The 24,189-nt window shown below is 33.3% G+C and overlaps 2 protein-coding genes and 1 pseudogene across 2 annotated transcripts; all 3 read right to left on the bottom strand.

Moving 5' to 3' along the window:
- Positions 1-314: 314 nt before the first annotated feature.
- Positions 315-1,410, bottom strand: LOC110731123 (annotated as a pseudogene).
- A 10,816-nt stretch (positions 1,411-12,226) lies between these two features.
- LOC110731115 (non-specific lipid-transfer protein-like) lies at positions 12,227-13,327 on the bottom strand. Its single transcript, XM_021910953.1, has 2 exons — positions 12,884-13,327; positions 12,227-12,489 (listed from the first exon to the last, which is right to left on the bottom strand). The coding sequence occupies exons 1-2, from the start codon at positions 13,228-13,230 to the stop codon at positions 12,480-12,482; spliced, it is 357 nt and encodes a 118-aa protein (XP_021766645.1). The 5' UTR covers positions 13,231-13,327; the 3' UTR covers positions 12,227-12,479.
- A 4,355-nt stretch (positions 13,328-17,682) lies between these two features.
- On the bottom strand, positions 17,683-18,855 carry LOC110731103 (non-specific lipid-transfer protein-like). The gene is made up of 2 exons (XM_021910945.1): positions 18,407-18,855; positions 17,683-17,962 (listed from the first exon to the last, which is right to left on the bottom strand). Exons 1-2 carry the CDS (start codon positions 18,751-18,753, stop codon positions 17,953-17,955), a joined length of 357 nt encoding a protein of 118 aa, XP_021766637.1. The 5' UTR covers positions 18,754-18,855; the 3' UTR covers positions 17,683-17,952.
- Positions 18,856-24,189: the final 5,334 nt, after the last annotated feature.

Genomic DNA, 24,189 nt, shown 5'->3' with positions numbered 1-24,189 from the left:
TAGTTTGCTTCTTGCTTGCATGGTTGCGCCACTACAGCTGTAAAAATAGCTTTTATATACAGATGTGAGTGTTTAATTTGGACCTAATAGAGCAATTAAAGCTTCCCTTTAAGAGGCAGTTTGCTTTAGTTTTTTGGTGTTTAGAGAGTCACAAAGGCGAGTGATGAGAAGTTGTAGTGATTCAAAAGTTTTTATCATAACTCAATAACTCATAGCCTAATACTTATCATTTTCAATTCTTGGTTTCTTAGGCGGTTGCACTGGATATTCATCAGGTGGAATGGAGGATAGAAGAAGGAACTGGCACATAACAGTTATCAGGTAAGAGCACTAATTTATATTCAGAAAATTGAACTCAGAAATACAAAGATACAATACATGACACAGCAAGTACAAGCGACTCGTAGACACCTCGTCTCATCAGGAGTCAAGTAAACTCATGAAGGAGTCTCATCAGGACTCAGTCTTATTATACACACTACTACGTATAGGATGGTAGCTAGATACTTCTCTGTTGCCTGAACTTGGCCGTTTAGTTCACCCTGCAAAATCAGACGTTGACGAAACAAGTTAGATTAGCTAGAAAAGAGCACAGTTGTTCTTTGGAATTCATATATAGACATTAGTTCTTTCATCTAAAGAAAAGCACTTTTCTTGTTTTCCTGACAGCTACTCAACATGTATCCGTACTGGATATAAACACCAAAGTCGTATACTTAAACACATACCCATTATAGGTACTCAACAAAGTCAACATGTAGTCCTACTAGAAATAAACTCCTAAGTTGTACTCTTAAGACAGTTAGACACGTACTCATTGTCAACATGATTAATTACCCGAGTTTTGGTACGTGGTAACCTTTAGGTATAAGCATTATAACACCTTATATTTCTATGAAAGAGAGAGAGAGGAAAAAAAAAAAAAAAGGAGAAGAACTTACTTAGAGCAGTCAGTTGAGGTGCTGATAGGGTATGGAATGCTAACACCACATTTACCGGGAAGCGAAGCGGCATTGGCCATGTTAAGACTCTTCATAGCACCAGCAGCAGTCTTGAGGCAGCCGCAAGCAGCTTTCCTGTCCGCAGGGGTGGAAGCCATGCTGTTTAGGGACTTAACCCCGCCGCAACAAGCGGGCGAAGGGCTGCCAACTCCTGTAAGGTAGCTCATGCATGGAGTGATGCTGCTAGTAACCTGACCACATGTTATAGCCTCAGCATGTGGTGCAGCCACTAACATGCACATCAAAAACTGCACAAGCTAACTTGAAAACTGCTGAGCTTGCCATTTTTTTTGGTTAAGTTCGTTGCTTTTAGAGTGACCGAAGATTGTTATGTTGGCTAAGCGAATGCAAATGCGAATGCGAATGCGAGTGTGTTTTTGATGGTTTAGGAGTTACAATGTTGGTGCTATTTATGGGAAAATTTGTACGTAGAATAATGAAGTGTAGGAAAATAAAAACATGTCCCTTTTTTTTGGGGGTTGGAAGTAGTTAGTTGATACTTGATAGTTGATGATCATTGAATGCTGAAATGAATTATTGTGCTGATTTGTACTACGCTGAGTCATCTTCTTAGGTCATAAGTATGTTTAAGAATTAAAACCCTCTTAATAGCGAGGCAGTACCCAAACTCAGGAACACGTACCTGTATTTCAACCGTTGGTTCAAGCTAGCTAGCCTTGAGATTTGCTTACATGTTCTCATCATCTATTGGCTATTTGGCTGTCTAGGCTCGAGAGCCAGAAAGAACTTTGTCTTCCCATTGGGTAAATTATCCGCCATTAATAAAGAGTAGTGGTAGTTGAATTCATGTTAGCTATATCATTTATTTTTTAAGGTTCTACTAGTGAATATCTACCCGATTGGTAAATTATAATATCCGTTCATTCGGTTGAAACTAAAGGCTTGTATTACCTCAATTCTCGTAGTTTCCCTTTTAGTTTGTTCTTCAATTTAACTTTATTGTTACATTTGACTCAAAATTTGACAATGGGGTAAAAAAAAAAAAAGGATAGAGAGAACAGGAATAAAGTAGTTATGAATGATTACGATTTTACTCACATCATACACTTATTATTTTCCGTTAATCTTTTTTCCCTCATGGATTCTACCCGATGAAACCTTAAACTTGGAGAGTGACCATACTCTAGTGGGATAATTGTGGGGGACAAATGAAATAGATAACCAACGGTTTTGAAGATAACAATTGACATATTGAGTGTTCAATCGAAGGGGTAAGTTTCACATTTTATACTCCACACTGTTTTGAAAAAGTACTTCGTAATAAGTGTACTTCATAGATATATGGGTTATATTTTTAGTTTTTGAGGGTTAAGGGTTAATTCTTATTTAATTGGTTATAGACAAACAAAAAGGTACTTGTAATTAAGAAGAAATCAATGATATGCTTAGTTTGTTGCATAAAAAAAATGCTTATTTTGGTTTAAAAAGAAAAATAAATAATTACAATACTAATAATATGTTTATTTTGGTATTTGGGCTTGTAAAATTGCTATCATTGAAGATGGCTAGTCTTCATTTTCTTTAACAAACTCAGCCCGTTGTAACTATAAATATTTGTGAAACATTTTTAGGGCCCAATTTGTCTTTGATACTAATCTACCAGTGTAGTTTTTTTTTTTTTTTTTTTTTTTTTTGAAACGATACTAATCTACCAGTTTATGATGAATTTTATATACGTAATATATTTAAGAATCATGTATTTATTATTCAAGTGTTTGAGATATTGTATGATAAAGGTTATTGATAAATTTGGTTGTTTAGAGGAAGGTTACTAAATTGTTAATATTCTATTTTCAGAAACAACCCTAACAGAATATTGAAAATATATATTTTAAAAGCTTTCTAATTTTGATTGAAATTTTTGTTTGGTGCACAATTTTGATTGAAATTTAATTGCCTTGAATCCTCTGTTGCCACTTGTAAACATGGCCAGGCTCTCTCCATTATCAAACCGTCTTGCTACATGTGGTGTTTAAATTTTTGAAAAGATAGTCCAAGTTCACGAAGCCACTAAGTCTTGATATGCCGTGCTTGTGTGCCTAATTGTCACGGGATTTTTCAATTACAAGAGCCATAGTCTAGACCAGCCACAAACACAGAAGGTTATCGTTATGGTGTTTACACAATGTAGACATAGTCTAGACCAACCACAAACACGCGCTAATTTGTACTCCCTCCATCCCTAAATTAAAAGCCTATTTTTCTTTATTATGTGAGTAATAAATATTAGAAATAGGATTCTAATAAAGGGACGGAGGGAGTACAAGGCAATAACAATAGCAAACCCAAGCACACAAATTTTTATTACTTTCGAGAGTGTACAAGGCAAGTGCCCATAGTGAGTAATGGTCAAATTATAGGGCAACCCGTCTATCTATAGTGTCTACAATACTCCCCTAGCCCAATCAATGTTTCACTCCCTTGGCTTTTGGGGCAAAAATCAAACATTGGGACACTTTTGGGGCATTAACATTAAATAGCTAGGTAATTCCTATGGAGATGCTTCTTTAGCCTTGTTGCCAAAGTCTCTCCTTGGGTGCATTAGCCACTTCAATTCTCTAGGCACCTTCAAGCACATCCCGAACAACTACCTCAGCTCATTTGAGGACATGAAACTAAGCCAACTTTAACAATATTTCAACGTGTTTTTGTTGTGTTTAGTGGTTTACGTGCAATTCATAGCCTTGCCTGATACCCAGTATCATGTCAAGCTTATGTCTTGCTTATTTTTTATGATGGGTTATATCATGTCATGAATCGACTTAACCTAACAACTTTTAAATTGTGTCATTTTTAAGCACATGTCATTTATTTTTATTTTTTTGGGGTGGGGGGATGGGGTGGTGGAGGACGGAGGGACTAGACTATTAGTTGTTAGACTTCTGAATGGCAGTGGCACATCTATTTATACTAATAATGGACTTGACCATTAAACAGATTAATTTATTTTAATAACAGAAAATATGTAAGTACGGAGTACTTGTAAGTTGTAATGGTAGAGGAAGGTCTTTGTGAAAATCAGTATATTAAAAGGAGGAGGACCTATGAAGAGCACGAATGTAGCTAGGTATGAACTTTTCATGAACAAAATAAATGTCTGTTAGTACATGGTATGTCTATGCATACAGATACAAAATAAATACATGAAATAAGATCGACAAAGAGAGTACAAGACATATACAGATCGGAGTACAATTTTATACAAGTAATTCCTAATAATAACTTTTGATAAAAAATTATAAATACATGTATGATAACTATGATAGATGTATCATTATTTTGGAAACAATGATTATAGGATTCATGAAATAAAAATAGAGAAAATACCGTTCTTATGATTGAAGGGCATTAAAACCTAACAGTTCTTCGGTCGTAAATCGGCCAAACTATATAGAAAACAAGGCAGCAGACTAGCAGTGTGTGTCGGATTGTCGGTGTGAAATGTAATAAGTGCGAGAATGCCTACAGTACGACTACACCCGTTACTAGCAACGTGGTATGATTTCTTTGAAAGCCATCTAACTTTGTACATGCACCTTTTTTATTGGTATTCTTTTGTGGGGCTAATTATTTAATTTCAGATCCAAAGTATTTATGTTTGATTTTGTTGTTAAGTTTCACCATACATAATTATATTCCATACATAATCTAGAAAAATCCACACCTTCACTCAACATATGCCAAGTGTGCTGTTGTAGGAGCTAGAGGGAAATTCATGTATATTTCGATCGTGTAGGTTTCGTTTATTTTGACAGAAAACATTTTAGGGTAATAATGTATACCTATTAATAATAAGTGAAAAGTTTGGTCAATTTCCTTAGTAATAGTGTATTGGGTGTAGTTTGTAAAAGATTTGCTAAAATTCAAAGTGGAAGGGAAAAGATGGCTAAAAGGTGAGGAAAAATATGGATATATATATCGATAGGAAGTTTTTTAATCAGTGAAGGAAGAAGTAAGAAGTAGTGAAATTCTAGTAGTGTTCTAGTTATATTCTTGCTTGTGTAACTTACACTTACATGGCATTGTATATATAGCCATAAGTTATACTTAACAGTACAATAATTACTCACATATAATCATATGAGTTCACAAGTGTTTGGACCTATATGAGCATTATATAATCAAATCAATAATTGGCATTCACCTTATTAGACTTATCTTCTAACACTCCCCCTTGAATTCCCATACTCATATAGAAAAGAAAAAAATATAATGTTGCCTCATTAAAAACCTCTTTAGGTAAAACTCTATGGGATAAAAACCATAGCTAGGGAAAAAGAGTACAACAATATTATATTATATGCTTTGATATACTACCTCGTTAAAAACCTTGTCAAGAAAAACCCAGTGGGATAAAAACCTGATCGAAGGAAAAAATAGTGCAGTGCATATAGTACTCCCCCTGATTTCAGCATAGTTCACGAAGATGTCGCAATCCAATTTTGTGAACTAATTGCTCAAATTTCTTCGAAGAAAGTGATTTAGTAAACAGGTCGACAAGGTTGTCACAAGACTGAATTTGCTGGATATCTATTTTCTCATCCTTTTGCAGATCATGGGTGAAGAATAGTTTTGGGGATATATGTTTTGTTTTATCTCCCTTAATATATCCTTCAGTTACTTGAGAGATGCATGTTATATTGTCTTCAAAGATGGTGGTTGGATTTTCTGTTATTGCTTTCATTCCACACTCTTCTTGGATATTACTAATCATCGACCTCAGCCATACACATTCTCGTCCTGCTTCATAAAGGGCTATCAACTCTGCATGATTTGAGGATGTCGCAGTCAATGTCTGCTTTGTTGATGATATTGTAGTGCCGCCACAAGTGAACAGATATCCATTTTGTGACTTGGCATTTTGAGGATCTGATAAATATCCAGCGTTGGCATACCCATTGAGGGCAGCATCTTGTTTCGGTTGATAATATAAACCAAGGTCTTGTGTTCCTCGTAGGTATCGGAGTAAATGTCGAACTCCCTTCCAATACCTATATGTTGGTGCATTGTTGTGCCTGGCTAACAAGTTCACAGAGAAAGCTATGTCGGGTCTAGTGTTGTTAGCTAAGTACATTAAGGCTCCAATTGCAATTAAGTATGGTACTTCTGGATCGGACCCAGAATTTTTTCATTTTCTTCTCGTGGTCTGAATGGATCGTTTTTCATACTCAAAGAATGAACAACCATTGGGAAGTTGATTGGAGTTGCTTTGTCCATGAAGAGTCTTTTCAAAACTCTTTCTGTATAGTTTGATTGATGGACAAAAATACCATGACTCAAGTGCTCGATTTGCAATCCAAGGCAAAATTTAGTTTTTCCAAGGTCTTTCATCTCAAATTCTTTCATCAACTATTTTGTAGTTTTCTCAAGTTCATTTGGGGTTCCGATGATATTCAAATCATCAACATAAACTGCAATAATTGCGAATCTTGATTGTGATCGTTTTATGAAAACACAGGGACTAATTTGGTTGTTCTTGAACCCTTCTTTCACAAGGTATTCACTGAGACGATTATACCACATCCTTCTAGATTGTTTCAATCCATAAAGTGACCTTTTTAGTTTTATGAAAGTAATTGTCTAGGTTTGTGGTTTTCTGGTAGTTCTAGTCCTTCGGAGGCTTTCATGTAAATGTCTTTATCGAGTGACCCATACAAATACGCAGTCACTACATCCATTAATCACATTTGCAGTCCTTTTGTGATTGTCAAACTTACCAGAAATCTTAATGTAGTTGCATCAACTACTGGAGAATATGTTTCTTTATAATCAATCCCTGGAATTTGAGAAAATCCTTAGGCTACCAGTCTTGCCTTGTATCTAACTATCTCATATTTCTCATTACGTTTTCTCACAAATACCCATTTGTATCCAACAGGTTTTACACCTGCTGGTGTAAGAGTTATTTTTCCGAAAACTTCTCGTTTTTCAACTGACTTCAACTCAACTAGCATTGCCTCCTTCCACTTTGGCCAATCACTCCTGTGTCGGCATTCTTCCACTGTTCTTGGTTGAACATCATTTTCATCAGACACAATGTCGATTGCGATGGAATTTGCAAATATTTCATCCATGATAACATCTTTCCTATTCCAATAAGTCTTGGTAGAGACGTAATTCATTGAAACTTCATTGTTATCGACGTTTTGAACATCTTGTTCATTCCCCGTAGGGTTGTCTTCTTGTTCGTCCCCTTTTGGTATATCATCATTTTCTTTACTTTCATCCACATTTGGTCTTTCTTGACTTTTTGACGGGGGAACATCATTAGTCTCATTTTCTATTCCATCCAATCTTTTCAATTTCCTTGGTTTAGAATATTTTGAACCAAGTGGTCTCCTACGCTTTCTGCGTGCTTGAGATTCATTCTCAATTGCCTTATTATCATTTGGGATTTCAATACGTGCAGGGGCATTTTCTGCTGGTATATGTGATTTTGTCACCTTCTTTGTGTCTACAAATGCATCAGGCAATTGATTTGCAACACTTTGTAAATGAACAATTTTCTTGACTTCTTGTTCACACATATTTGTTCATGGATCTAACATCAACAGTTGTGTTGCATTCCAAATAAGTTCTATTTCTTTCTTGCGTGGGTTCACTTCCTCTCCCCCTAAGGCTGGGAATACTGCTTCATTAAAGTGACAGTCGACAAATCTAGCCATAAATAAGTCACCAGTCAATGGTTCAAGATATTTAATTATAGAGGGGATTCAAACCCAACATAAATTCCCAGCCTTTTTTGTGGACCTATTTTTGTTCGTTGGGTGGAGCGATGGGAACATATACAGCACAACCAAAGATTTTTAGATGTGAGATACTTGGTTCTCGACCACAAACAAGTTGTAGTGGTGAGAATTTATGATAAGCTGTAGGTCTCAATCTAATTAGTGCCGCTGCATGTATTATCGCATGTCCCCAAGCAGATGATGATAATTTTGACCTCATTAATAATGGTCTTGCAATCAATTGCAATCTCTTAATTAGTGATTCAACTAGACCATTTTATGTATGAACATGGGCTACTGGGTGTTCAACATCAATTCCAATTGACATACAATAATCATTAAATGTTTTGGATGTAAATTCCCCAGCATTGTCGAGTCTTATTTTCTTTATTGTATGATACGGGAATTGTGCTCTTAATTTGATAATTTGGGCAAGTAATTTTGCAAAGGCAACATTTCTTCTTGAAAGCAGACTGACATGTGACCATCGTGTAGAAGCATCAATTAAAACCATGAAATATCGAAATGGTCCACATGCCGGATTAATTGGCCCACAAATATCTCCCTGAATTCTTTCCAAGAATTTTGGAGATTCAATAGCAATTTTGTTCATAGATGATCTTATTATTAATTTGCCAAGTGAACATGTAGAGCATGTCAATTATGGTAGGTTTATCTGTTACTGTTTTGTACAAGTGTAAAAATATCATATAATAGTTTAATGTACTGGCAAAATTATGGTCCAAATATAAGTATTTATAATTGTAAAAGATTATCACACTGGGAATGCAAGCCATAGTGGTCCGAGAGCCCTAATATCTATAAAAGATCATGGGTTCGAAAACTGAAAGAAACACAAAAAGTACGTAAAAGAAAGAAAAATAATAAGTATAAAAAGGTTGCATCTTTGTGTCAATTTAGTTAATAATATGTATGCAAAGTTACTACTAAACAATTAACTAAAATTAAATTTTACATAAAAGATGAGTATGTAATTTCAACATGCATGAATCAAACAAAAACCAAGATACCAACATGAATAAAACAAGGGAGGATTGTAATGAATTCATAAGTAAGAGAATATTTTTTTTTCACCGTTGTTTTTGAGATATATGATATAGTAAATGCTTGAGTTTTTAGTATAGAGGATCCCAAATATGGGCAACTATAGAGCATACTCCTCAAAACATTTAGAAGTAGATAGTATTATTTATAATTTTGAGAAGTAGGTATAAATATACCTGAGTAGGAATTGATGCTGATAACGTGTTAAAGATTTTACCGATAGGAAGTTTTTTTAATCACTGAAGGAAGAAGTAAGAAGAATTGAAATTGTAGTAGTGCCCCGGCTATATGCTTGCTTGTGTAACTTACACTTACATGTCATTGTATATAAAGCCATGAGTTATAGAGTACAATAATTACTCACATATAGTCATATGAGTTCACAAGTGTTTGGACCTATATGAGCATTGTATGATCAAATCAATAATTGGCATTCACCTTATTAGACTTATCTTCTAACATATATATATATATATATATATATATATATATATATATATATATATATATATATATATATATATATATATATATATATATATATATATATATATATATATATGACATTACTTCATTTTGAAAGGAAAAAATTGTTTTTGACCTTTTATAAACCATACAGTGAAAAAGATACCGTAAAATTTCGTAAAAGTTTATTATAGTTAAATTAATTGGAGCCGTACATCAAGATTTACCATTTTAGAGAAGATTTGGCTCCTCATAAATAGATCTAAATGCAATTATTTATTTGATCAATTGAGATAATGATTGGATCAACTCTTGATTGAATGATCTGATTATTGAACACACTTTTTCAATTTAAGTTGACTTAGCTTGAATTGATGACCTGACAATTGCTTAGCTTGAATTGAGCTTGAAATTAACCCTACTTGAATTAAGCTTGCCATGTTGACTGGGCCTTTGACTTGACATGTTTGAAAGAGGGTTGAACCTTCTTTAGGCTAATAATCGAATCATTTGTGGACTGAACCAATTAGGGTGAATTGGACCCAAACAATAATTATAATAATAATAAGAAAGAAAGGTACACAATAGTTAGAATAGTCACAGGAATTTTCGTAATAGGTGGACTAATGAATACGGGTGTCAATTCAGATAAACAGTTCAGGTTTGGGTTGGGTTTATCAGTTTCGGGTTATAACGGGTTGAAATAATTAGCGGGTCGGTTTGGGTCAGTTTTGAAAATTATCGGGTCAGTTCGGTTTGGTTTTTTTAATTGCAGTATCTATTCGGATCGGGTCCTTATCGAGTCGAGTTCTAGTCGGTTCGGGTCATAATCAGTTTGGGTTGAATCGGGTCGATTTGCAAACGGGTTTAGCCCGTTTGAAGTGGGTTTCGGTTAAAGACAGTTCGGGTCTTAATCAGGTCGGGTCGTAATCGGTTCGGGTCATAATTAATTTGAGTTTCGGTTTAAAACAAATCAGGTGAAATCGGGTCCAATCATTATCGTTTCAAATTATAATCGGTTTGGATTGAACTTGGTAGGTTTGAAAACGAGTTTACCCAATTTGAAGCGGGTTTCAGTTCAAATCATATTGGGTTAAAATCGAGTTGGATGATTATCGAGTCGAGTTAGATTGATAACGGGTAGGAACAGGTCATGTTATAATCAAGTCAAGTCATAAATAAGTTGGGTTTATCGAGTAGTGGGTTGAAACGGATCAGATCATAAACATATTGGGTTACGGGTTGTAAATGACTCAGTCATAACGGGTTACGGGTCGTAAACGGTTCGGTCTCAACGGGTTACGGGTTTAAAACGGTTTGGCCATAACGGGTTACAGATTATAAATGGTTCGGTCACAACGGGTTATGGGTTGGAACAATTTAGGATTATCGGATTTTTGCTGGGTTTAAACGGTTTTCGATTTAAAATGGGTCGGGTTTTTATCGGGTTTAGACGTAATCGGTTCAGGTTGTTTTCAGTTTCGGGTTGTAACGGTTTGGCTTTATAACGGGTCGGGTTAGCAACGGTTCGCACAAATTCGGTTCAGTTCAATTTTGGGTTGGAAAAAATTGGGTCGGGTCGGTTTTCGATTTCCAAAAAACGGGTTTCTAACAGTTCAATTCCTTTTCGAATCGATTCGAAACAGTCGGGTTTATCGGTTCGGGTCAGAAAATGACTACAAAAGTGTAATCCTACTGGTTCTATCACTATTTATGCCTTCGAGATGAAGTTGCATTAGAAAATGGTCCCAATCCTTTAGTTGATAGTTTTAATGAATGTGTCACGTACTCTTGTTTGCTGTCATACTCCGTATCATAAAGGAGATTTATCAATTATAAGTAGGGGAGTGAATTGTTAATCGTCGTATTTAAAAGTTTTTAACATTAATTGATTGCGCATAATTAGCTGTCGGAGACAGAATGTTAATGTGGTGAGAACTAAGACGAACATGTAAATATGTGGGATGAGTTTCTGAAAACTATGCGATTTTTTTATAAAAAAAAAAGTGTAATATGGGGTCTGCCTTAAATGAATTATAATTAAACAATACAAATAGATCTACAAAAGCTAATATTTCAAAAACTTAAGTAGTACGGAGTATTAAGTTATCAAGCACTCTTTTGGTTGAGTATATTTTGGTGCTTTAAGTTAAATTAACTCTAAGATCTTGAACAACTCCAAAAAAATTAAGATGTTTTTTTGAATTATTGATCGAAGGGAGGTGAACATGCACATTTTAGTATTTTACTAGTTAAAAATTCGTATATGTCAAAGTAATTTAGTGTTACTGAAAAATAGCGTTATTTATTTATTTATTTTAATATGCAGCAATTCAATCATCTTAAGTAAAAAAATTATATTTATCAATGGAAATTGAAGTTTATTGATTACGATTTAATGATAGTACTTATTAAAATCGATAAATTTATACTAATGCTAATTTTTAAGAATGTTGTAATGTACTGAGTACCGTGCCTTTGTACGATCTTTATCTTAATAAGCACAAATATATAGCTCGAGGATTATTATTAATAGTCCAACAAATAGTAGATTACATTTATGAGGGGATCGATCGGATGGATTAAATCGAAGTTATTCTTAGATCTCATCTTTATTAGAAAGGCGGCCGTCTAGCCAATATAGTTGATAGATCAGACAAAAAGTTCGTTCTTAGCTAGATCAGTACGTATGTCCTTTTACTACATTTATATCAGCGAGGTAACATGAACTGTCCTATCAGACCAAAACCTCTTATATGTAAATCTTGTCAAGTTAACAGGTTAGACAATTTGAAATCGAGTAGAGAGGGAAGGTTAAGGTAAATCCCTTTTATCAAATGACCCTATTAGGAATTGAATTACCTTTACTCCGTACCACATTATTAGATGCTTACTTGCTTAGTGATTCATCCAACAATTATGATTTATGAAAATACGCGGTTACTCTTTAACACGAAGCGAAAATATAGCTATGAAGAGGCACACAATGTAGTAAATACTACATAAGTGGTAGTAGTTAACTAGTGATTTTATAACTAGGAAGTACAAATGACAATGCATCAAACAGGAAATACAAATGACTCGCCGTAGATCGGCTCGCATTAGGACTCAATTTTTATTATACACTCGACTAGATGAGTTCGTTGTTGGGCCACTCCTATGTAGCTCCATCTTTCTGATCTGCTACTACATTTGCTGTTTAGTGGATGCTGCGAAACAAACCAATTTAAACAAATATGTTAAGTTCATCATCAACATTATTAGTACTCGTATAAAAGTCACTAAAATGCTTTAGACATTAGTACGTAGTTTGTTATATTGTTTTAAATATCGTACATATGCCAAATATGGGCGATGTTGTGATGATCGTTAGCTAACTAATTATAATTAATTTTTATATATGCTATAAAAGTATAAATTAGAATGGTGCATTAAAGTTTGCTACATCTAATTTCTTCGCTTTATAACGAATTGTTATATTGTGTGGGTAGGCAAAAATGTTTTAAAGAGAGACTGTAAAAAGAAATAAGACAATCTTTAAGGAACACAAGGAGTACATAAAGGAAATAAACATAGGCAAGAGAACGAGGAAGAATAACATACGCGTTACAGTTGGTGTTGGGGCTGATGGCGTAGGGAATCTTAACGCCACACATGCCTGGGAGACTAGCAGCCTTTCCGTAGTTAATACCGGAAATGGCACGAGAAGCAGTTTTCAGGCAATTGCATGCAGTTTTCCTGTCAGCAGGGGTGGCAGCTGCTTGGTTGAGGGATTTAATCCCAGCACAGCAAGGGCCGGATGGACCGGGGCCTCCCTTCAAGAAGGAAATGCACGGGCCAACTTTGCCCGAAACCAAGCCGCAGTTTATTGCAGCCTCGGCGAGTGGTGCAGCCACCACAAAGCACATCACAAGTGCACAAGCTAACTTGACAAAAGCTGAGCTTGCCATACTTGCTTACTAAGTTTCTTTTGTTTGGAGAATAGGTATTAAGAAATATTGACTTTTTCTTTGGTTTTGCTTTTGCTTGATGAATAAGATAGTTTACTAAAGTGGTCTATTTATAGAAGATGTTTAGGAAGTGTGAACTAAATATGGGACATAAATTTGTGGTGATGCTTAAATCATTTGGGCAAGTAGGTTGTTGGTAGATGAACATTGGCCCATAATATATTAATTACCAATATATTTTGCCTTGCTCATTGGTTTAGTACCTTTAGTCGTTAAATCATGGTACTATGGCCTAATTAATACCAAGGCCTAACGCTTGTGATGTAAAATTTGCATAATCAAGTTAGTAAAAGAAGTTTCATTAATTATTAGGTGTGTTTCTAAGATTTAATTGAATTTACCTATTATGATGAATGTAATGATTTATTAATACGTAGAGTACTGTTAAATTCGTACGCAAAAGAATAATCTGATAATTTTTTTGCGACCTAGTTAGCTTACTTAGCTAGATCCAACTTGTTAGTGACTTACCGCTAAGAACTTTGTTGATCAAACAGTGTTAAACTATTATTATCATTAAATTTATTTGGTTTTGTTTTAGACGTTTTAGGTAGTTAGTAATAACCAAACTTATTGCTCAAAACCGGAACTAATAACAAAAGGAAAAGAGGTATAATTTTAATCAATAAGTTAGAAAATTGAATCTCAAACATTACATGCTGATTGATATTCTAATATTATAATAAGTGTTTCAAATTATCTTACTTTGGCAAAGTTAATTATACCATACTAAAGTTATAAAATCATTCAACAAATTAAAAATCAGTTACTTATACTTCATTTTATTAAGTCAAGACATACCGCGGTCATTTGAAAAATGACTACCATATATTATTTTAATTGATTAGGGGATTTTGCTCCCACCAATCGGAATGCGCCACGTGGGCCAATCAGGTCCTACCAAGTGTCCCCCAATAGGACCTCTCAGGGCTTGCCACGTGGCACACGCTTATTCGTCCACCCTGGACCTATTATGTCATGACACGTGACATACTCCATGCCTAATGGAGAAGTCGGTCACCTAGGCCCAACTTCCGAGGGAAGCCCAATCAGCCCAAGGTTAACCTAAACCTAGGATTGGCACGTTTCCCGAGGTTATAAATACCTCCCTTAATCCTCATTAAGAGAGATTACGCAGATTACACACATTAAACACTCTCACCTAGAGAGACCCAATCACTTTAATTTCCGCATTAATTACTCCTTAATCGAGTACTAACTTGACCGTCGGAGGCGGATCTCCAATCATCCGGAGCATCCGTTTGTTTTGCAGGTACAGGCGTCCGGTTCCAGTCTCGGAATTGTAACTCTCCCGCAGGACTGCTCCTTCTTGGGGGTCTTGGGGGTTCTAGGGCAGCCGCTTCCTCTTCCTTCCCCCCCCCCCCTAACTCGCCAGGGGAACGATCTGGGCACTGTCTCGGAGAGAGGCTTGGTGAAATAGACATGTCTGTGAAGATGCGGACTACCTGCACCTGGACAGAAAGACCCTATGAAGCTTTACTGTTCCCTGGCAAAACCTATACCAAAAATTGGTTCACGTAGAAATGGACGCAGAAAACCCCGAAACATTAATGATATATAATATAATCGGTTTATTTTTTCACGTTATAAAATGGCCACAACTAGTCTTGTAATATCTACAATGTAAATATAGATTTTGAAAATTTTAATCCAACATAAAATAAATATTTTTTGAGAAACTATAAAATAAGAATAAAAATTACATAAATGAAACTAAAAATTTGATAAATCAAAAATTGTTTATAATACTATTTAATACCATTAATAAAATTAATTAATTACTTGGAAAAAATACGTCAATTATAAACTATACAATCATTAAAATATTATAGTAGTCATATTTCAAACAACTATCATAAAATTTTCATAATCGATGACAACAGCGATAAAAGTTATAGTTATGTCGGTGCGATTATAAAAGAACAGAGGAAATTATAAATTAAGGCTAGGGAGGCTACGGTGTATTTGTAATTTTGGAGCATCTTAATTCTTAAGAGATAAGAAAATCCATTATTGTTGTTGATTTTTATAATTGTTTCCGTGGTAGTTTTGTCCTTGTGTTTGAAGGGCATTAAATTTTAAGCAATACAATCGCCAATGTGCCAAAATAGACAGAAATAATACGAGTGTCGGCGTCGTATGCAATTAGTAGTGTTACGGTGCGAGACTGCGAGTATAGAGTCGACCCATACTCGAGCTCTACTACCAGCCATGTTCAATAATCTGATTTCATTTGTTTGGACGGCATCGAAGTGATAGCCATTTTCGATTAATTATTTTAACATAAAAAATATAGTTGGGTGGAATTTTGTTACATTTTGTTTGTTATATATTTTCAATCTATTATCTTTATTGTAGTTTATGCAATTGAAGATATGAATGGCCAAACAAATTGTATATTGGACCATTACGATGTCAATTATACATTAGGATGAACATTTTTTTCATTATTCATGTATTAACTTTGATTATAGTTTTTTACTCCCTTCGTCCTAGAATAACTGACGTAACTGTATAGCTAAAATGCAAACTATATATCATTCAAATTTTATAGCAACTTAAGATGATAAAATGTTATAGTAGTTAGCAACATTTCCTAAACTAAATTTTAGGAGATTTTAGATCAAATTGGCTTAATATTTCCTAAACTAAATTTTATCCTGGATTGGATTTGGCCAATATCCAAACTAAACACTGAATTAGCACCTCAACTCGAATCAGATTGAAGACCATAAATTTTTAATTCAAGACCCAAGCATTGGACCAATTATGCAAGGGACGAACCTTTTTGACCAATTCTAGACTTTCTTTTTCTATCTTTTTTTTTTTTTTTTTTTTTTGAGGAAGCCTTTTCTATTATTTTTGTTCTCTTTGAAACAATACAATGGAAAAAAGAAAATAGAAAATATAAGAAAAATTATTTTTCAATGCCTTTTTGCATTTTATCATAAAATAACTCATATAATATACTTCCTCCTTTTTTTTTAGTTGACACGTTTCTTTAGTCACGTTTGCCAATGCACAAATGCAACCGTTAATATTTTTAATTATCGATAAGCAAAAATTAAAAGTTGATATTTTGAAAATATATACCGTGACAAATCTAACAAGACCTCACATGACTATATTTTTCATTACGTATAAATCACAAAATACGGTCAAAGGAAAGTGTGGGAATAGTGCTAAAGTCAAAACGCTTCAACTAAACAAAAACGGAGAGTAGACCGATTTTTTAATACCCGTAATAGTGAGTATATGTTAAAGTTTTGATTTTGTCGGTAATGTGTGTTTGATTGCTTAGACATTCATAAATACTCATTATCAAATGCCAATGCACGTCACATTATTTCAGGGCGACCATCACGTTATTATTAACAATCTTGTTAAAGGTTTTTTTTTTTTTTTTGGTGTTTAGAGAGCCACAAAGTATATGTTAAAGTTTTGATTTTGTGGTAATGTGTGTTTGATCGCTTAGACATTCATAAATACTCACTATCACATTATCAAATGCCATTGCACGTCACATTATTTCAGGGCGACCATCACGTTATTATTAACGTTCTTGTTAAAGGTTTTTTTTTTTTTGGTGTTTAGAGAGCCACAAAGGCGAGTGATGAGAATCGATCTCAAGATCTCCTGGAACTGGGAGGAAAGCTCTAATCGCCTGAGCTATCCCTCACTCTCACGTTCTTGTTAAAGGTAAGATTGCAAGATTACATAAATCAATCAATACCAAAGTTGATGGTCTTAGCAGGCCATAAAAATGATCGAGGTTGTGTTCTTTCTTTTTGACACAACAGAGATTGTGTTCTTTTGGAAGAGATCAACTTGACTAAGCGATCGCAATAATCTCTTGCAAATCAATCATGTTGCATAATGTACAGCTTCTAGCCTCTCAAACTTAGGACTAACATAAACTGAAATCGAAATGTTTGATTTTTTTTTTTTTTTTTTTTTGACAAGGAAATGTTTGATTACATTACGTGAATGCATCCGTAAAGTGCATGTTGTGGCCTTGTGGCTTGTGCAAAATTTAATTCCGATGATATGTCTATTTCTTTGGCCGTTTAACAGGTCTTTCCTCTTTATTTATTGGATACGTGACGTTATACTTCAACATCCAATATTCTCTCTTTAGTTAGCGTGACGTTCCTCAAAGTAATTTAATATTTTAATGTATTCACTCCTTTCAAAAATAAATGTCAATATTGACCGTTTCAGATTTATAATTATTCACTTGATTATTTTTAAATTGTCAACTTTTAATTTCCATTAATAGATATAACCATTATCGTGATTATAATAATGTTAGAGACGACTGTATAAAAATAAAAACATTGCACTTATATAGCAATCAGATTGTGACAAATGTTGTAAGTAATAAAGCGAGCCATTCAATTCAAATATAAAAAGTACAACATCTTTGATTTCACAATCGAAAAGTGATCGTAGAAATAGTAGAATTTTTATAAATGAAAACAAAGGCACAAATTAAAAAGTACAGTACCATGCAACAATACAGAAAAATAAAACAAGCTAACTGATGATGACTCGCCAAAGATCGAATATCGTCATGACTCCTTTTTATTATGCACTCTTCTAGGTAGCTCCATCTTTTAGCTTTGCTACAATATCAGCCATTTAGTGGATGCTGCAAAACAAATCAAATTCAAACAAACACATTAGATTATTGTATAAACAAGATCATCAATAGAAATCTAGAATAAATGGACCTTTATAAATCGTACTACCTCTATTAACTTTTAGTTGCAACAAAGGGGCATTTTTTGTGAAATATAAAATATTTCTTTGTTACAACTAATAATTAATGAAGTTGGTAGATTTTTTTAAATAAAATGTTCGTATTGTTAAGTAGTGATCTTTCATCTGATTGGTTAGCTAACTACTACAACATATAATCGTCTTAAGATACTACTCTGTATAAAATTTAAATGATATAAAGTTTGCATTTTAGATATATGATTGTGTCAAAATAGTTATGATTATTACGTGCATATATAAATTAAACCGGTTGTACATAAAAAATTGTCTGGGAAGGGAGGAGAGGGTATATAGAGAGAGAATTGAAGCGTACGCATTGCAGTTGGTGCTGGGGCTGATGGCGTAGGGAATGCTGACACCACATTTGCCAGGGAGACCAGCGGCCTTAGAATAGTCGATACCGGAAATGGCAGCAGCAGCACTTTTCAGGCAACCACATGCAATCTTCTTGTCAGCAGCAGTGGCAGCTGCTGAGTTGAGAGCCTTAATCCCAGTGCAGCAACCCGGCGTTGGGGCAGCGCCTCCCTTTAGGTAGGGAATGCACTGTGCAACTTTGCTAGAAACCAAGCCGCATGTTACGGCTGCCTCGGCTAGAGGTGCGGCCACAACAATGCACATTACAAGTGCGCAAGCTAGCTTAACAACAGTTGAGTTAGTCATAATTTTACGTAATTTGTTAATTTGGTTAAGAGAATGCAAGAGTATTGAGGGGTTGTTTTTTTTTCTTTTGTTTTGCACTTTTGCTTAATGGTTTAAGAAGCTTATTTGAGTGGTCTATTTATAGATAATTTCTAGGGAGTGTGAACGAATAAAAGGTAGTCTTATTATAGGTTGAAAAGTAATGTAAATGGACAAGTGGGTAGTTGGGTAATTGGTTATTAAATGCTTGTATTTCTGCTTGATTGATTGGTTATTGGATGCCAAATGTACTTTTCTAATTGGTGTAGTACATTTACCGTTGCAACATGGCGATCATCATCTATGTTACTATTTTTTCCAAGTCTCGCAACTTCCCAATTTTTGGAAAATTATTTTGCTTGCTGAGCTTCTAGCATTTTTGGTATCATGGTATGGGAGCTAAGAGCTGATATGTTGATCTTGGAAATTTGAATAATTACTTTATGTTAATTTCAACTATCAAAAACGTTAAATAGTCAAATACCTTTTAAGTACAACTATATTAATAGAAAACCCATTTTTAAAGATTTTCCATAGTATTCCAATTATGTACTTTACATTTATTTAGAGTGTTATGATGCACATTTAATGAATTCTTTATATGAGATACGATTGTGTTTATCGGTCACAAATAATATGCACCCATCTATTCTTAAGAATTACTTTGGCATGGAGAAAGGAGAATGATTTTAAATTTCAAATACTATTAATTACATACCCTAACCTACTTTTAAAGAATATAGTTAATAGTTAAGCTCAGTAGTGTTAACTGTGTGAAATATAGTTAAAGGCAATTAAACAAATGATGTTGGGTACTTATACAATTTGTTAAAGGGTCTTAAGAACATGTGATAGCTCTCCATTTGAAATTAGAAAGCGGCCAGGGTAGGCAGTCCTAAATTTTAAGACTAATGTGTTTCATGAATACAAATTATAGATTAAATTAGCTAGTATTTCCTCTATTTATAAATAGTAACATTGAAATTGACACATAGCCTAAGAAAAACTATAAGATGGGGATCAAAAGTAGAGATTTTATATTATAAAAGAGTAGTGAGAGTGAGAGATAGCTTAAGTAGTTACAGCTCCCCAGTGACGGATTCAGAAAACTTTATAAGTGGGTGCAATGTACAGAGTATTAGAAAAGATTTAAAAGTGGGTGCAATAAATTAAAAAATATATATATATAAAAACTTAAAAATAAAATAATTTAATTCGTATAAAAATGATTAAATAGAGAGATTTTTTCTAGAAAAAATTATGTCTTTTCCAAGATTTGAACATGTGACCTTTAATTTAAAAATAAGTTTTCTACCATTGAACCATATGCATTTAACATAATATATGATGAGTATTTAACTTTTATAATTAATCAAGTGGGGTCAAGTGACCCCTCTTAAGCTAAGGTGGATCCGCCCCTGGCTCCCCTCTCGGTTCCAAGAGATATTGGGATCGATTCTCATCAACTACTAATTTGTGGCTCTCTAAACACCAAAAAATAATATAAAAGAGTAGTGAAAGGGGGGTTTAGTAGAAGGGTTGAGGTATATATAATTGTTAGTGGGAGAGGGAAATAATAAAAGAGTATGTATTGAAAGGGAGGTTAGTAAAAGGGTTGGAATTAACCAAAAACTAATGAAAGGAGAAAATGTTACAATTAGAAACAAAAGGAGTAATCATATGATTCAATAGTTCTTTTTTCCCTATTTGGTTATTATGTGCGGTATGCATGTTTTCAGCATACACGATTTCATAGCACAAAGTATTGGGTGAGTCCATTTAACAATGAGTCTACGTATATAGAATACACAAAATTCCAAAAACTAATATATCCATCCAATAACTTTTATAAAATTTTCAAAACTAACATGAAATGTCTAAAAAATTATATCTACACCTCACAAGTCGAGATATTCAAAAACTTAATTATACTTGAATTCATATAAAATGTCTAATACTACAATTCAAAAACTTAATTATACTTCAATTCATATAAATTCGTCTTATTGTGATTCTGAACTCGATCATACAAAATACTTTCTCATATGATCCATTGTGTTATATTCCACATGGTGGGTAACAACGGATTAAAAAAAAATTTAAGAAAACCTGCCTGTAATTAAGGCCAATTTAAAGTAGAAGTACCTAAAAACTTTACAAAAATGAATGATAACAGAAAATAATTGAGTAGAACTCAGAAAAACAAAAGTAGTACAAAATATAAATGATTGAAAAGTCATTGCTTTGAAAGACTAGTACCATTTTTCTCCCTCTTGATTCATTAAAACAACTGTTGGCAGCCTTGCTATACCTTTCATTAGTATTCCTTTTCATAAATTTATTTTAAGATAAAGATGTTTAGCCTGGCTATTAAGAATACATGGCGGTTTATGCATCAAAATTGATTCCATTTCATGAATAAACCAATATACTCTTTAAAAGTTTCAACAATTATCACCATGCTAAACAATCAAAGAATTACTAAACCAATAGTATATAGTTGAATTTTTTAAGTTTAAAACAATTGATTCTCTAATGGTGCATGTTCAAGTGACTCGTGATATGTTCAATATATATTTACTAGCTAACTTATCAATGAGCTATCCATTAAAAGAAACATTGCTTTAAGTATCCAGTCTATTTGTAGTCTCTTTTTTCGAATCAAATTGTTCTTAAACATAGCTTAGTTACCACTTGCCGTAGAATATAAAAGATTATATTTATGTTAAGGCATAGTCTTCCCAAACAATATATGAAATGTCCCACATGTTAAAAGATGAGAGACTTAAACATTTTATAAGATTAAAGAGCTATTCTTTGCCATATGGTTAGGGATGAAACCTCTTTAGACTTGTAAAGTGGATTTTCTCTCTTAGTGACAAGTGCGGCCAACCCCTTTTTTATTTATACCTTTTTGATTCAAAAATGTAACAATATTAAACTTCTTACATAATAGAGAAAACAAACTTGAAAAAAAGCAAGGGCGCGCAGGTGCTCTACTTAGCCCGATCCAACTCCCTGTAGTGATATGATATTTCACATATATTTCAGTGATAAGTTCTACATAAGGACTGGTGATCTTATTATTTGTCAAATACTTAGCTACAATTGTATTCTTACTGAGTATGTTCCTTTTATTATGGTATTTCCGATTAAGAATCCTAAAGGTTTCTTATCTTTCACATATCCTTTGAAAATTTTTGACATAAATTGAAATTTCTTCGAATACAATTAACAACTAACAAGTGACAAGTGTAACCTAGCGTTTGATTGATGTATCCATCAAGGCATCAATTGTTAATCGTGAAGGTCTTTTCCAAGGGGTTATTTGATGAACATAATGTCATTACTAGTGTTAATTAAACTGTTAATTAATTTCTAATGCTTCCTCAATTGGTCCTACTGATGTAAAGCTGAAAACTACCCATAATTAAGTACTTAACTCTTAAGGGTACATGGCATATTTGAAAGTTTAAATTCTTGTTTTGAGAAGAAGCGATGTAGTTGAAGGCAAATTAATTTTGATGAGGAAATGGGAAAAAAAGTAAAGAAACCACGGCAGTGTCATTGTCAAATGTAATCAATGGGATGGCATGAAGTCTCAACTGTCCAAGAGCCATTAATTACCCATCTCTAGATTTCTCTTGTGGGGCTTTAATTTGAATCTTGAAATTTTATAATATGAACGCAATTGAATTATTAAGGTCCCGTTATATATACCTCGCTCATTTTATTCACTTATAAAGATGATAGTCGGTAAATTTGATTAAATAAACATTATACATAAGAAAATTAAAGGTGGCTATGAAACATAACATACACGACATAACTAAAAAAATTTAAAATCATCAAAAATTATGTTCGTCGTGAGATTTCATGTATTTATTATAAACGTGTAAAATAATCAAATACTCTGTACTACTGTTGTTTGCTCTTTAATTTGATTAAAGGATACCATTATTGTTCATCATATAGATGTATATATAAATTGAAGTGGGGCTAGAGTAAGGTCTTCCATGTTGAATCTAGGGTTTTATTACACGCTCTCAGATCTTTTGTCATAAATTTATAGACTCGTAATCCAAAAACATATGGATTTCATTAAATAAAACATTGAATTGTATTATTGTCGACCAACTTAAAAAAAAAACAGAAGAAAAAAAAAACATATCATGCATGCATGCATGCATGTAATAAGTTTGCACATGAGAGCAAATCAACTTTCATGTCATGATCTACATTATTCGAATTTGAGGCTCAAAGAAAGCAATATGCAATTACGTATACGTGTAATATGAACATTAAGTACGAGTACTAGTAGAGCTGTTGTAGGTTGCGAAGATGACAAGACATTGGCCAAAAATTTTGATTGAACCAACAATCCATGCATAGTTGGTTTAGTATTTATTTCTGTAGTTTTCAACATAGGTTACATGGCAACAACCTATGGTATGAGGTATTGGCTTAATTATAGGTAAGGTCGGGTCGGGTCTAAATTTAAACTTGAGTTATAGTACAAGTACTAAATTATTGTGTCAATGCGAGTTAAAATCAAAATTGGGTTTTTTTTGGGATCAGTTTTGGGTCGGGTTAGGTTTTGACACCTCTAAGTATAAGAACAGTAAAGACTCTAAAAAAATAGAGGGTTTGAGGCTGTGTTCAGTTCAACTTATTTTGCTTATTAGATTTGATCTAAACGTTTCTTTTTTTTAGATCTGATCTGACCTAATTATTACTTGATTTGACTGAAATTAACCTTATATTAGGTACTAAGAAAATAATATATCAAATGAAGTCTTATTATTAGATTTACATAAATGTTTATTTTTCAAATATGTAATTTTTGCAATTTTTTATCACATAATTAAAAATATTTTAGTGATTAATAAGTGCACATAAAATAATGAACTACTACGTATTATATGAGCTTAATTTTTCTGATATGATATGATTTAAACTTATTTTTTTCTGATATAATCATCACTAAAAGAATCTACTTGTATAAGGTGGAACTAAACATAACTTAAATCATGGATTACTCATTCGAAATCCTCCTCTTACATTTGTAATTTGTAATGCCCTCTTGACTTATAACTTTCGAAAATCGAGTCCATCATAGATATATTCTCTGAAAATAATTTTATTTCAAATAAAATTGCTTTAAATGGAATTTTTAAATTTAGGGTCTTACAAATTTTGATAGTTTTAAAAAAAAGGATGAGAAAAATTAAACTGCATAATTAGACTTGCACAAAGAATGGTTTCTTTATACCAATTTTGTTGTTTTGGTCTCTTCATCTGCTATTTTTTTTAGCATTTCATGAATTTAAATTATTTTTGCTAAACTTATTTTATTCTTTTTAATTAAAACTTACATTTACTGATTCGCTATTACTTCGATCCGTATATATGTCCTTT

Source organism: Chenopodium quinoa, unplaced genomic scaffold (assembly GCF_001683475.1).
Source record: "Chenopodium quinoa cultivar QQ74 unplaced genomic scaffold, ASM168347v1, whole genome shotgun sequence".
Taxonomy (NCBI): domain Eukaryota; kingdom Viridiplantae; phylum Streptophyta; class Magnoliopsida; order Caryophyllales; family Amaranthaceae; genus Chenopodium; species Chenopodium quinoa.
Note: the sequence above shows the minus strand (reverse complement) of the source record. Positions and strands in the feature narration are given on the sequence as shown.